General features: G+C 40.7%; 2 protein-coding genes and 1 long non-coding RNA gene across 3 annotated transcripts in view; 2 read left to right on the plus strand and 1 right to left on the minus strand.

Moving 5' to 3' along the window:
- grin2aa (glutamate receptor, ionotropic, N-methyl D-aspartate 2A, a) overlaps positions 1–6,044 on the plus strand; it is a 63,092-nt gene extending 57,048 nt beyond the window's left edge. The window contains exons 14-15 of the mRNA XM_061303986.1: positions 641–879; positions 1,442–6,044. Of these exons, the coding sequence (XP_061159970.1) occupies positions 641–879; positions 1,442–3,415 (2,213 nt within the window). The 3' untranslated portion in view covers positions 3,416–6,044. The remainder of the gene's footprint in view (positions 1–640; positions 880–1,441) is intronic.
- A 307-nt stretch (positions 6,045–6,351) lies between these two features.
- LOC133170836 (uncharacterized) lies at positions 6,352–12,925 on the minus strand. Its single transcript, XR_009718628.1, has 3 exons — positions 12,649–12,925; positions 7,120–7,191; positions 6,352–7,034 (listed from the first exon to the last, which is right to left on the minus strand). It is a non-coding gene; the product is annotated as an uncharacterized LOC133170836 (long non-coding RNA).
- nubp1 (nucleotide binding protein 1 (MinD homolog, E. coli)) overlaps positions 12,386–14,496 on the plus strand; it is a 57,249-nt gene continuing 55,138 nt past the window's right edge. The window contains exon 1 of the mRNA XM_061303991.1: positions 12,386–12,404. The gene's annotated coding sequence lies outside the window, so the exon portion shown is untranslated. The remainder of the gene's footprint in view (positions 12,405–14,496) is intronic.

A 14,496-nucleotide genomic window follows, 5' to 3' on the forward strand; every position in this document is an offset into this window, starting at 1 on the left:
GCTGATCGTAATTGAATATGGAACGGTAAAGGTAGATGTTACCAATCTTGGGATGATAATCGAAATTATGATGCAAACAATGGATGCATCTTCTACCTTATGTGCGTATGTTTAACTCAACAATTCATCACACGCTACCGAGTGAAGAACTGAATGGCGATAAATTCTGAGCAGCTTCCTCGGCTCATCTACAAAAAAAAAAAGAAAGCTCCAAGGCAAGCAATAAGTGAATGCCCTAACCCTTTTATCATAATGTGAGCATGAAAGCACTTTCTTTGATTAAATGATATCTTGAGGTTGTTCTTTTTTTTTTTTTCTAGGCTTAAAAACTTTATCAAACATGGAAGTGGTCTACCGCTGAGCACCATGTTGCAGCTTTCGTTTTTCAGCTTGCATTTATTTAATTATTGCTGCACTCCAGAGAGAGAATTAAGGTCTTTGTGAAACAAGCTTGAGAAGTATAAACCATTAAAAATTGTCAAATACTATTAATCTTTGATTTTGTCAGAATTTCTCCTTTTGTTGGACATTTCAACTTAAGTGTTTGCTGAGAACTTCATGAAAGACCATCAAGTACCCGTAACTTGGATCACCTCGCGTCTAAAGCAAAATCGATATTTTTGTTTTTTTTGCTTCTCAGGTGAAATGGAAGAATTGGAGGCTCAGTGGTTAACGGGCATTTGCCACAACGAGAAAAATGAGGTGATGTCAAGCCAGCTGGATGTGGACAACATGGCGGGGGTCTTCTACATGCTCGCCACTGCCATGGGGCTGTCCCTCATCACCTTTGTCTCTGAGCATCTCTTCTATTGGAGGCTCAGATACTGCTTCACTGGGGTCTGCACTGGCACACCAGGTCTTCTCTTCAGCATTAGTCGGGTAAGAGAATTCTGAGGTTCTCACCCTCAATTACTCCGCTTTCAATACAAAACGTCTTACATGCCAAGGTTCTGATGCATTAAATGGTTTTGTATACATAGTTGCGAGGGAATAAACATTGAGGGAATGTTTTCATGCCCCGATGGGCCGGAGACTCAATTAATATTTAAGCTATAACCTCAATGAAACAGCATTCATTTTTTTTCTTCCAGTATTTAGGATTGATTTTCTTCCAAACGCTGGAAAAATAAATCTGTGGAGAAAGATGAATGTTCTTTGTGTAAAAGTCAGTACTGGTTCAATACAAAGTGACTTGCTGAGTCACTGCCAACTGAATGAACTGTACACAGTAGGTTTGGCTTGAGACAAAATAATAATGTTTCTTCTCATCTTTCCTCATTTTGTCTGAATCTTTTTTTTTTATGTTCAATTCATGCTTTTTTTCATTTCATGTTATCGTTTGATATCTTCACCTCTGTGTCTTCTGTTATTGTGTTTTTTATGATTCATCGTTTTAACAATATCCGTGCCACATATTCATCAATCTGTTGCCACCATGCAGGGTATCTGGAGTTGCATCCACGGAGTTCACATCGACATGAAGAAAAAAAACGATCTGGACTTTAGCCCGCAAGACAAGATGCTTAAACTGATTAAATCAGCCAAGCACATGACCAACATGTCAAACCTGGCCGGCTCTCACATGAACTCACCCAAACGTGAGTTCATGCACTCGGCGGGCCCGATGATCATGGACATGATGGCAGAGAAGGGCAACTTCATCTACGCTGACAACCGAAGCTATGCTCCCAAAGACGTGATGTACGGGGACACGGGGGACTTGCAGTCGTATCTCGCTACCCGCCACAAAGACCACCTGAACAACTACATCTTCCAAGGAGGCCAGCATCCTCTCACTTTGAATGATGCCAATCCCAATTCGGTGGAGGTGGCGGTTACCGCCGACACGGTCCAGACCAACGCCAAACCTCCTCGGACCCTGTGGAAGAAGTCGGTGGACACGCTGCGCTCGGTGCCGCCGGGAACTTCCCCCATGCCCGACATGCTAATGCCGGACCCTCGAATGTCAATGAAGACTCAACGCTACCTCCCCGAGGAGGCGGCCCACTCTGACATCTCTGACTGCTCCAGCAGAGCGGCTTCCTACAAGGACCCAGAAAACAACAAGCACCTGAAAGCCAAGGACAATTTAAAAAAAAGACCCGTGACTTCCAAATACCCAAGAGACTGTAGTGAGGTGGAGCTCTCTTACCTAAAAACAAAACAGGTCAGTGGTGGAACCAACCAACTTGGCAGAGGACCTGGTGAGAAAATCTACACGATTGACTCCGACCGAGAAATGAGCATGCACTCGGACCCCGTCCACTACCGGGAGAGTCGTGGTCTCGCCGCCGATGAATTGGAATACCCTGAAATGTACTCTGACCACAGTGATAATTATCGAAAATGTGATCAACCCATCATCCATCTAAACTCCTCCCCGCTGCACCACGCCGATTCCGATCTTCTGCCCGACCCGACGTACGGCAAACACTACAGCATGAAAGAGAAAAATCTTTCCCCGCACGAATCAATCGATCGCTACAAACAGACACACTGCCGTTCCTGTTTGTCAAAGGTTACGACTGCCGGCTACCCTCCAGGAGGGACGTTCACCCCTACGGGATCCGCCTCGGCTTCTTCTACCCGTTCCCCGTATAATCGATGCGAAGCATGTCTCCACACAGCCAATCTGTATGACATTAGTGAGGACCAGCTTCTCGCCGATACCTTGGTTAGCCCCACCATGCACCACCAACAACCGCAGCAGCAGCAGCAGCAGCAACCCGATGAAATGTTCGGTCTGTATTGGCCGCAAACGGACGGACCTCATGTCCAGAAGAGAAACCGCTTGAGGCTTAATCGTCAGCACTCCTTTGACAACATATTACTAGAAAAGCCCAAGGATTCAGATCAGGGCCGACCAGCGCGTAGCGTCAGCCTCAAGGAGAAAGATCGCTTTCTGGACTCTACGGCTGATTCGCACTACGCCAACCTCTTCAGCATGCGTCCCTACTCCGGCAGACTGTTTGGCAGCGGATCTCAATCGATGATGTTTAATCACAATCTGGAAGAGAGCAAAAGGAGCAAGTCCCTGTACCCGGCCCATAGCTCGGAAAACCCTTTCCTCGGCCACTCGCTGAGGGACGACACCAGCAGCAGACTGATCCACGGGCGTAGCTCCTCCGATATTTACAAACAGCTGGCCGTGGCTTCGCCGGCAGCGATTCTCGGAGCAGCTCCCATCAAAACATGCAACGACGCGAACAATCTCCGTTCTTCCGTTAAATCCACCACCTCATACTGCTCACGGGATGGGCGGATAGCTAACGACATGTATAAGAAGGAGCATGTCATGCCTTACGCTGCCAATAAGACTTGTGCGTACCCAGCCTCACGCGGCGTCCTTAACTCAGCTCAGCTCAGCAATAGACGAGTGTATAAAAAAATCCCCAGTCTGGAGTCAGACGTTTAGTCACAGATATGTTCTCATCCCTGGATTTGTATTATAATTTCTTCAACACCGAGGGATGTCATAGCCACACGTTTCTTTTCTCCACATTCTATTCCGAACGAACCTTCGCCCGTTTGGGTGTAAATGTACAGCTTCTGTCTTTGCAGGTAATATCATTATTTATTTTCTACCATGTACTGATCACTACTAATGTGTTGTGCCATACCTGGTAGACGAAGAAAATCGGGCTCCATCACTTTAGGTGGTTTCAGAAAAGATTTGTTGTGATTGTATGAATGGAGAAACATCAGAAGATGCTCCCGATCCATATTCTTGCTGTTGTAGGGATTCTTTACAGGGAGACTTTATTTGTCGTGTCGACCTGAATTAGGGCCATCTCAGGAGGGCAGGATGCCACAATAAGCCAGTCCAACAGTCTGCTGCTTATTAAACTGACAAATGTGGCTATTGTGATGCCTGGCAGAGCACAACGTGGGTGAGATCAAATGGACATGAGAGGAGAAACTGAGGCTGTGGCGGGAGTAGTGTAGGTGCTACCGATGAATAATGTTTACAGACTGATTAAAAAAACAACATGGTAGACAAGCAGAAAAGACTGAAGCAAAGTGCTGTATTTTTTTTATTCTATTCAAATAGTTTTAGAGATTCTGCCACTGGAATCCATCTGTAGGCTTTGAGTGTTTGTTAGCACAGTAATGGTTAGTTTTCAATTGTTTTTAAAAAGCAGAGCTTTCTGAAAAGATTTATTTTTTTGCATGGGAAGTTTTTTTTTTTTTTTTTCCTGTCCCCACTGTAGTTGAAAAAAACACACATTCTGCAAAATATCTTTTTGTTGTTTATACGACAAAGGGGCTCCCTTTCCCGTCATGTGGTGGATGGACGTTTGTACAATCGAACCTTTGACCTTAGTAAATCAGTGTCATGTTTAGAGGCTTCTGCTACTGCTGCAATAGAGAAAGGATGGTAAAGAAGGAAAAAGGATTCAATCAATTGGAATTGTTTGATGAAGACGTTTCTATGACCTCCTTGCAGATGATTTACAGGGTACTAGTTCTTTCTGGAAAAACAGGTGACTCGATCCCTCCCCTTCCTTAATTCTTTACCTTCACTCAACAATGTAGAAGCTGGTCATCAATTGATTTTCATAAACAGTCAAGCAGGGTTATGTCTTTATTTTTCCTGTCGTAAGTTGGATGGATGATGTGAGCCAGGCAAGATGGTATGGTGCAAGTCATGTGTCATTTTGACCCATTGTACAATTGACTGCCCATTTTTTTGTACTTTTCAACAAGTACAGTTGGAAAAGACAAATGAAAATTTCATCTGACATTGATTTGCTTGATTGGCTTCACACAGATAAATTGTATCAAATGAAATATATACCTCATGATGATCAGCATTTTGAGGGAGCGTCAAAGGGGCTGTTTTGTCGAAAAATGTTCGCAGTGGCTCCTTTTGACACGTCAAGGTCTTCCATTTGAGGAGGGAAAACGGGATTAGGTTCATGGAGTAGGACGTGGCTTTGCTGTTTCACCTCGGGGCCAAAATGTGCACTATAAAAAAATGAAAGATGTTACTTAAATGTTCAAAAAGTGAACCACCCTTTTATGAATATGCATTTTTTGTGGTTGATTTGTTTTTTTTTATGATGGTATTTGACTGGAATTCAGTTGAAGCTCAATGACCACATCATATCACCCTTTCTTACTCTTGTAATACTACCTTCTATTGCTTCAGCTTAACCCAATGACTGCTGATTTTTTTTTTCTTATATGCATATTTATTATTAACATATATATCTCCACATGCTGCTTGTATGAGCTGATGAGTGAACAATGTTCAAATGTAAAAAAATATATATATATAAATATATATGATACATATATACACGTATATATATATATATATTATACGTATATATATATATATAAATATACGTATATATATATATATGTATATATACATATATATGTATATATGTATATATATATAAAATGAACCCTTGCATTTTATGATGGACTCATGGCAATATTTTTCATTCTTTCTACTTTTGCAGAACTGTCATGTAAACTGATGCCGTTTTATGTTGGAAGGCACCCAAACACACCCTCGTGATAACAACCCTGCTCTTTTTAATGGCAAAAAAAATGTATTTTAATTACATCTAATGATAAATAATGAGGTGATGGCATGCAACCCCAGATGTAATAATGTTTTCTGTTTTGTTTCATTTTGTCATGATTGTTATGATCACTAATGCTTTGTAACCAGGCGTGCGTATATACATATTTGAGAGAGATTGAGGGGGGGAATTCTTATCTACGTTAATGAAGACGCTGCTGCTCTTTTGGGGGAGGAGGTGTATTCCGACTCACTCGTTGGCGTGAGGGGTCATTATCAGGCCCCGTTTTGCCCAATGGGATTACAGGTCAGAGGTCAGGGCTTAATTTGGCATGGTGGGACATCTTTGCTCTTCCTCCATGGCAGGTGAGAATTGAAAATGTATCACCAGCTCTCCTTCTCTCTTCCCACTCCTTCATGTATAGTCAGGACTTCAACTGTGAAGAAGACAAAAAGAAAAAGAAAAAAAAAAAAAAACCTTGACCTTTGAGTCTGCTCACCCTCCAAAGATATGAGACCTCTTTCTTTATGGTTTGCTGTAAGAAAAGCTTTTTTTTTAAAAATTGTTCATTTGGGTAAACTCAAAAAGACTTTTAAGGAACTATTTTGAATATACTTAGAAAATGACACCTGTAAACATCACTTGTAAATTCATACTGGAATACATCATCATGGAGAATTATAAATGATAAAGAGTAAAAACAATATTTTTTGTGTGAATTTCACAGGAGCTCTTCTGTGCACTGTCTCTCTTTATCTCTCTCTCTCTCTTTCTCTCTCTCTTGCTATCTCTCTCTTTATGTAGAGCGACTAGAATAAAACATCACCATTCACAAGATCCGCTGTCCTGTCAGAATTCTAAATACACGCGCCAACCGGCTTTTACTTTCATCAGTTTATTTTTTTTTTTACTGTTATAATAATTCACATTTCATCCATTTTTGGCATCATTTTTTGTATTAAAAAAAGAAATTTAAATATATACAACAATTGAAATATGCCAAATATTGGAGTCTGAAGCAAATAAATTACATAAAATGTGTGAAACAGAAAAAGCTCAGAGAGAAAATTAATCGATTAATCGAAACCTAATCAATTTTCTAATTAAGCGACGACTACTTTAATAGATCGATTTTAGAGAATTTTGAGAAACCAAGCATCCCTAGGTTTTGTTGGGTTTTCGACCGACGGATTGTAAGATTGACATGTAGATGCAGTCGCTTTACCGGATTGTCCAGCCGAGTCCGAAAGCAAAGCTTTCAATTTCCCGGTTGCTTTACGTTTCCACTCCGACAAATTTTGGGTAATAACCAAAAAGGACAAGATCGTGGATCCCAGAGGCTGAAATGAGCTTTTTTCCTCTGGGCTCACCCTTTGGAGATAAGGTGAGGAGTTCAGTCATCCGGGGAGGGATTGGAGTTGACTTGCTGATCCTCCACATTGAGCGTCGCCAGCTTCTGTGCCTTGAGCATCTTCTTATCGTCTTGCCTTACCTTGCCTCCAGGGAAAAGTGTGAGAAGACCTTGAGGCACAACTAGGACATGCTGGAGGGATGCTGCTGGCTTGGAAACACCTCAACGTACCTTTGTGGGAATTAGAAGAGGTGGCCTCGGGAATAGGGCTGCTGAGGTCATGGTTGCTTTTGTGACTTGAACCTAAATATGATGCAAAAAAAAACTAATCACTCAACCGTTGTGAACATTCTGCAGTGCCCTCGTTCCAACCTTTTCTTCCACATGTGGGTCCTTATTGTATGCGTTATTTTTTTATGCGTGTCAGTTTAACTGAGCATCATCTTGCCATTTGGGGTAAAGCTACATTTACCATCTGCCTTCCTTTCCTTGTTCCTTCCTTTCCATGGGACTTGGATGCTTATCTCCCGCTCCTTAAAATCGTTAAATCCATCTGTTCTTGCTCATTCAGGAAGGATTTTGCTCTTTAACAAACACAATTGCACTGTAATAATCCGTATTGACTTTCCAATCATTGATTCCTTCCACTTCAACCCTGAGTCCAACCGCATCTCATGAAATGTCAAAATAATAAAACGTCAGTGATTTCTCCCCAATTCTGACCTAAATGTCGGCATCATTGTTTTTTTAATCACAGTAGAAAAAGATAGATACTTGATTCACATCCCTGTGTTTTATAGACATTTTTAAATTACATTTGCTACTTTGTGCCTCCTTCTTGTGACCTGCTGCTGTGACCTTTGAAAGGTGGCACGGATTTCTGCCACGGGGTCAAGCTTGAGACACTTCAGTTCATTGGACAAAGATTTTTCTTTTCTATCATCTTTTTTTTTTTATTACAGTTGTATCATGTGGTTTTTTTTTTGTGTGTTCATGTTATAACAGGTGTCACTGAGCAGAGAGTTTAAAAAAATGTGATGATGGTATTGATCTGGTTTTCTGTGTGTGCGACCTTCGGGCATGTTCAAGCCACACAAGATTGAATTTAAGCCTCTTAGCATCCAACGTCTAACCCATTCACACCCCCTCTTTGTTTCTTTATCGTAAGTCATTCAACTTTATTCAGATAATGTAGCACTTAAAAAAAATCCATTAGAAAATAATTTGAAGACCTTTTAAAAAATAATCTCGAAATAATATGATTAAGACACTCATATTCAATTTGGCACACAAACAATCCAGAATTATTAGATACATAATTCAAGATTTTGTGGTTATATAATTTTCTTACGTAAATCCTGGAATGGATCGCCGATAACCAGGATTCTAACTGCTTGTTTAACAAAGCGATGTCTTGAAAAGTTGCTGAACATAACATATTATAAAATGGGCTTTGGAAAGTGAGACCATAAATAGCGGCATAATCTTGCCTGGGGACATGGATGTTGTTTCTACCACCTGGAAGTCATGTGTCCTGCTTCACACGTCCTTGAGCAACATGCCGCAGTGACGCTACCTGCTCTACTTTCACTCGGAGCGAGAGAGAGGAGGAACTCGGATGAAAATCTGTACTTGTGCAAATTGGGCTCGTTTTGAAAAAAAACTAAAGTCTAGTCTTTTTTTATGCAGACATATAGGACACAGTGAGGTTCTCTTCAACCTCAACGGATTCTCCACTCCCCCACCCTACCACTGGCAATGAAGAGAACAGACGGATAAGAGAAAAAAAAAAAAAAGCTCAGGGCCAGAAGGCAACAAAACCGCGCAACAAAAGCCCAATGCAGTTGAGCATCTGCATGGACTCTGTCAATGCTGATTTGAGTGAAGCGAGCTCCATCTGTTTGCAGCGGGGGCTTCTTTTTTTTTTTTTTGTTCTTTGACCTCATCTGTGTTGTGTATTGAGACAGAATTTGACTTCACTTTATCCTTTTAGATACCAAGCCACAACTACATCATGACCCTATGTATCATTGTATACACCCCGAGGCTCAGTGTGTGTGTGTGTGTGTGTGTTTTGGGGGGGGGACATCACTTTTCTCAGAACAAGTCCTTTAAAAACATCAAATCACCTCAAGGGGCCACTGACCTTCTTGTGAAGAGGATAAAAAGATTACATAAAAAAAAAAACATTGAAATTCCCCCAAAGCATCAACCTTCTCCACAGCAGTCATGCCAAAACTCTTCAAAATCCTCTTTCCTTATATTTTCTCATGACCTGGGTTGTAGAATCATATTTTAAAGTTTATACTGTGATTCACACACTCCTCCATCAGACAATTTCTTTCTTTTCTGAAGGATGGTGAACTCTAAAAGGTAAGTGGTCTGAAAGCCTCAGTCTGGAGCCACGTGTTTCATTTTTAGTTCTGTCTGATTTCCCTGAGTCTGCTGGAAGATTTTTCAACCCACTGCACAAGTTAAGGCCACATGGGAGAACTTTGATGAAACCTCGGCTCTGTTCCATTTTTGCGCATCATTCCTTCCATTTCTCACTTCACGTCAGAGAGCTCTCCGGGTGAAGACTTTTTGGAGGGGAGGACACCCTTCCTCTCCTCTGAGTGGGGGCAATTGGTTCAATGTTAGGAGGAGAGTCAAGAATTGCTTTTCTTAAATGGGATGGACATACAGTACAGTGCAAATGCAACCGCTGTCCATGGTGCTGACGGAGGTCCATTGCATTATAGGGGGGAAACAAAGAAACCTGATTGTTAGTATATAAATGAACGTTATAAAAAAGTCGAAGTTTGTTCTCTGGAGTACCCAGACAACCATCAAGTGTAAAATGAAACAGCAAAGTGAACATTTTGCTATCTGCCTGTTTCTGAAATTTGTGAAGCAATTTAGCTAATATATAATTTGTCATCTCCTGCTCTGGAGGGAGTCTCGGAGGCTCCGGAAGTCAGCACAAAAAGCGGCGAGCTATTTTGCAAATTGCTTTTATGTAAAATGGTTAATAGAAGTGTTATAAAAGTTGTTAGAGTGGGCCCCTGACTTTTTACAGTTCCACTGACTCATCAATTATTTGCAGCACTCACAATATGTTGGCTATGTTGAGTAACCCTCATTTTGCACTTCTGCATTTGAATAAGAGAACTGTGCCCATCCAAAATTGATATTAAAGTCATTTCCCCGTTGTGATCTCTGACAGAAGAATGTCACACACCTTTTATTAAGATGTCTGAGGATGCCATCATATTTTGGGGGGTGTATGAAATTCATCATTTGATTGTAAATGCTGCAATTAAACAAAAATGTTCCTGGCAGTTTGATTTGGTTATTTGTTTGGATGTAAATCATATTTAATAATCAGTTTCTAGATTTCAATTTTAGTTTCTGTACTTTGTTTCCCCCCCCCCCCCTCCCAAAAAAATGGTTGCAACTGGAAGGTGGGCATTCCAACTGTGTGACGTGACTAGAAAATATATATATATAAATAATATATATTTCTAATATATTTTTTTAATGCTGACTGAGCCGTGCAGGCATTCACACTCACATCCTGTTCCTGCAGCAAGCCTTGCTAAATAATAAATGTTTTCACAGCAGTTAAAGAATTGCCATCTCGTAATGCCTCCGAAAAGACAACAAAATATGCAGGTGTGCATTTTTTTCCCCCTCGCCCCTTTTTTCCCACATCATTTAATGGTCCAAAATGATGGATGTTAAAAGATCTAAAGCAGAAACATATTCAAAAAAGAAATTCAGTTATGCCCTGACACGCATGAAGATCAGAGCACGCATTTGATCAGAGATTCTTCTGATGTCATGCCAATGTTGCCCAAAGGCCATATTCATATCTAGTCATTTATAACTGTGGAATCTCTAAAGTAGAATGTTCATTACTGCGCTAATTTAAAATCCAACCAAAGATTTTCATTACAAAGAGAAAACGTACAATACACTGAATGTTACGTAAGGGCACTCGAAGCTGCAAGGAGCTTCAACATCAAAAAGTTAAGGATTAAAAAAAAAAAAAAGTGATGCATGAGTCACCTCCGCAAGATAAATCACCTTTTCATTACATCGTCTGTATTAAAGTTAGTAAGCTGTGACCACTCCCACAACTACGCAGACCTCCCACTCACAATCTGGATTCCTCTGTGAGATTTATATCAGTCTAAAAATAAAACCCCTGAGTGTTTTCATTTTATTAACTTTTATATGGCTGTGAAATCTTCTGCTCAGTGCTTTTGAGTAGACTTTTAGTTACACAAACTGTTTATTGTACAAAAGAGGCAAACTCCAGGTAGGCACACAGCACACAGCCTTTAGCGATGCACTTCAGCAAAGAAGACTCACTGCTATAGATGTACACAATAAACACCGTTGAGGTGTGTGAGAATTGCTTATCAGACAATGTTTGCCTTTAACAGCGCTCACGGGACAGATATGTTTAATGTTGCTTTTGCTTGTGTGTGTGTTTGCTATCCTTGTCTGTGATCCGCCTTCACTTAAGAGTTAGAAAGAGGGCAGTGTAAGCACATAGCCGCCAGCTACAATATGTCAGCATAAATAAGACTGCGGTAGAAGAGAGAGGGAGGGAAACATACCTATGCTTAGATGTACGCTGTGAGTGTGGCTCGGAGATAATCAAGCTTTATAAGAATCGGATGACCTGGTTTCACCTGGCCTTTCACTTCCTGCTCACGATTCCTCGGATGAGCTTACGCCGATCTTTTGGAACATTTGGGGAATTCTTGCTTCCGCTTTACTCCCACCCCAGATTTTCGATGCAAACACAAAACACTGACTCACATTTTCTATCGAGTGAGTACAGTTCAGTTTGCTTTGGCATTGTCAAACTGGGGGCCGCGGACCAAATTTGGCCCACTGTGTAATTATATTTGGCCCGCCAAGACAAATTCTACATCGACTCTTTGTCAATATCAAAACAACAAATTATAGCTAGCAAGTTTTATTACCATTCATCTTTTTAAATTTGTTTTTGCATTTTTAGAAATCTTTGTTATTCATCAGTTTGTTGCGTAGACTTTACTGTATATCGGGGTGCCTAAGTCTGGTCCTCAAACTTCACGCTCAAGGTCCTTTTCTCAAGCTTCCTGATGAGCTGATGATAGCCAGGTGTGCTCTAGTAGGCCCACACCTCAAACAGACTGGATCGGGGCTCTCGAAGACCGGACTTGGGCACCCCTGCTGTATATTATATTTAGACGTACATATATTCATTGGGATTGCCAGTGATAAGGAAACTACGATGCAGCCCGTGACAAAAATGAGTTCCCTGGACTATAGGATGCTGTTCGCCAACTCAGCAGGACATAGGAGCTTGTAGAAAATGGCATTCAGAACCATCCGGAAGCTCTCAGAGGACCTCCGGCAATGCTGGAGGCAATGAGGAGAAGTTCGTGGTCAAGCGTGGACCTCGGCCTAAGAGTGGAATTGGAGCGCTGAGCTGATTTCAACTGGAAGCGAGGATAACAAGGAGCGCTGTGTTCCAGGTAGGACTGCGATTCATCTTGCTCATGTTCCAGTTTCTTTTGATTTTGCTCGCTGTGTGAAGTTTTTGATCTTCACTTTCCTGGAGCATTGATACAGGCCTGCAACTTAGGGTTGGTTAACTTTCAAAAATATTAGTATTAAGCAGACATTGATAAAAATTTAATTTGTGAGTAAAAATAAAAGCTACATAAAAATACAATGTGTTGTTCACAGGGCATGACTGGATGAATCAAATTTTCTTACCTATAGATCTTCTCTAAACTTCAAAGTGTGATTTCACGTTCTACTTCTCCACACTGTGCACATTCAGCTTCATGCACTATTTATATCTGTTGTTTCCTAACTCGACAGGCTTGTCCTTTTTTTCCCTTCCATCTCTTTGGACCTTTGTTTTCGTCTCCTCCTGCGGCATGTCTAGCGCTAATCTTTTTTTTCCCCTTTTCTCTCTACCTTGAACTCGCTCTAACTGTAAATCTCCATTCATTTTTGTAATCTTGCAGTTTTTGCACTTCAGCCCTTCGCCCTTCGCCCTTGTCACTGCATGATGGGCTCACCTCCACATCCCTCCCATCATTACATTCGTATTTATTTCATTCCTTTCCTCGCCTCCAACTTCCCCTTTCTTGTTCCTCCAGTCTTTTTTTCTCAGATGTATGATTCATGGTTCCACCACTATGACTGTGACATGAATATTTTAAAAGAACCAAATATAAATTTTCAGCAGAACGAGCGTGCGTGTGTATGGTGGGAGGATGTTAGTTGAAAGAAAAGAAAAAAAAATGAGTGAGGGGTAAATGTGGATGGATTTTAATTGTACAAATCCAAAAACGGTTTCTTTCTTCTGACATTGCCGGGGAACTCATTTAATTGAATGCAAAAAAAAAATGCACTGTCACCTTTTTAAAAGATGTTTTTGTTTGCCAAAAAAAACACTATGTCCATTTTGATTATGAAAGACATTAATTCTTGTTATGCACTTAAGCACTTAAGAGTCTGGCATGATCATGAAGCAACAAAGAGATTCAAATATCACCATCGCACGCTATCAAGGGCAACTTGTTTGGCAATATGCTCAGACACACACTCGCAAGGAATAACCAAAGGAGACATTGCAGAGTCAGACAAACTGCCAATCAGAATATTTCCTCTTATGTAACTAAACTCGTGCTGCTGTTGAATTTTATTTGTACTCTTGTCGCATTCCTAATGTGTTTGCATTATATTATATTGACAACAAATTCAAATTATTGACTGAAAAGTACAAAAACAAAATATTTTTGCTACTCACACAATAGGCAAGGGCAAATCAATCCAAGCTGCAGATATGAAGAAGTTAAACAGGGCCGAGACGTGGGGTTTTTTTTTTGCTGGCAGAGGTGACATTGTTTGGAGGTCATTTACAAAGCATCCTCGTTATCAATTTGGATGACCGACCTTCGTAAAATCAGGCACGCTGACGGCGATTGTTAAGACGGCAAGGTTGTCGACAAAGAACACAACAATGTGACCTTTACGGATTCGCTGTACCCAAGAAGGAACAAATGTGACTTCTATTTAAGCAACTTTTCCTTCAAAGTTCATTCGCCCCCTTCTTTTAATTTCTATACCAACTATCTATTTTTGGAGTAAGAGTCGAATTACATTGGAAGCTAAAACTGCAATGATGAGAGATTGCTAAATGATGAAGAAGTGACAGGTGATTAACAGAAATAAAAAGGGCTGAACCTTGTCAAAGGATTAAAAGATGAAATATGGTAAAGGGGAAACGTGAAGGGACGACACAGGTGAAGGAGTAAAAGAATGAAAAAGAACAAGAGGGCAATTGGAAAGCATGACAGGAAAAATGTTTCAGGACTGCAAATGTATTAATTTCTTTATTTTTTTCACACCTTTGACCCAACAAATTGATGAGTACAGTCAAATACTAACATGAGACCCAGACAGAGATATTAAATATATTTCAAATGTAAGTTATTCCTTGAGAAGAACAGAATGAATTAAGTGATGGTGAAACGTTCATTGCTGCTGGATGGAAAGTGGGTCATGTCAAGAGAGACCAGAAACAAGATGGGACAAGACGCGGGATATAAA

Source organism: Syngnathus typhle, linkage group LG17 (genome assembly GCF_033458585.1).
Source record: "Syngnathus typhle isolate RoL2023-S1 ecotype Sweden linkage group LG17, RoL_Styp_1.0, whole genome shotgun sequence".
In the NCBI taxonomy this organism is placed as follows: domain Eukaryota; kingdom Metazoa; phylum Chordata; class Actinopteri; order Syngnathiformes; family Syngnathidae; genus Syngnathus; species Syngnathus typhle.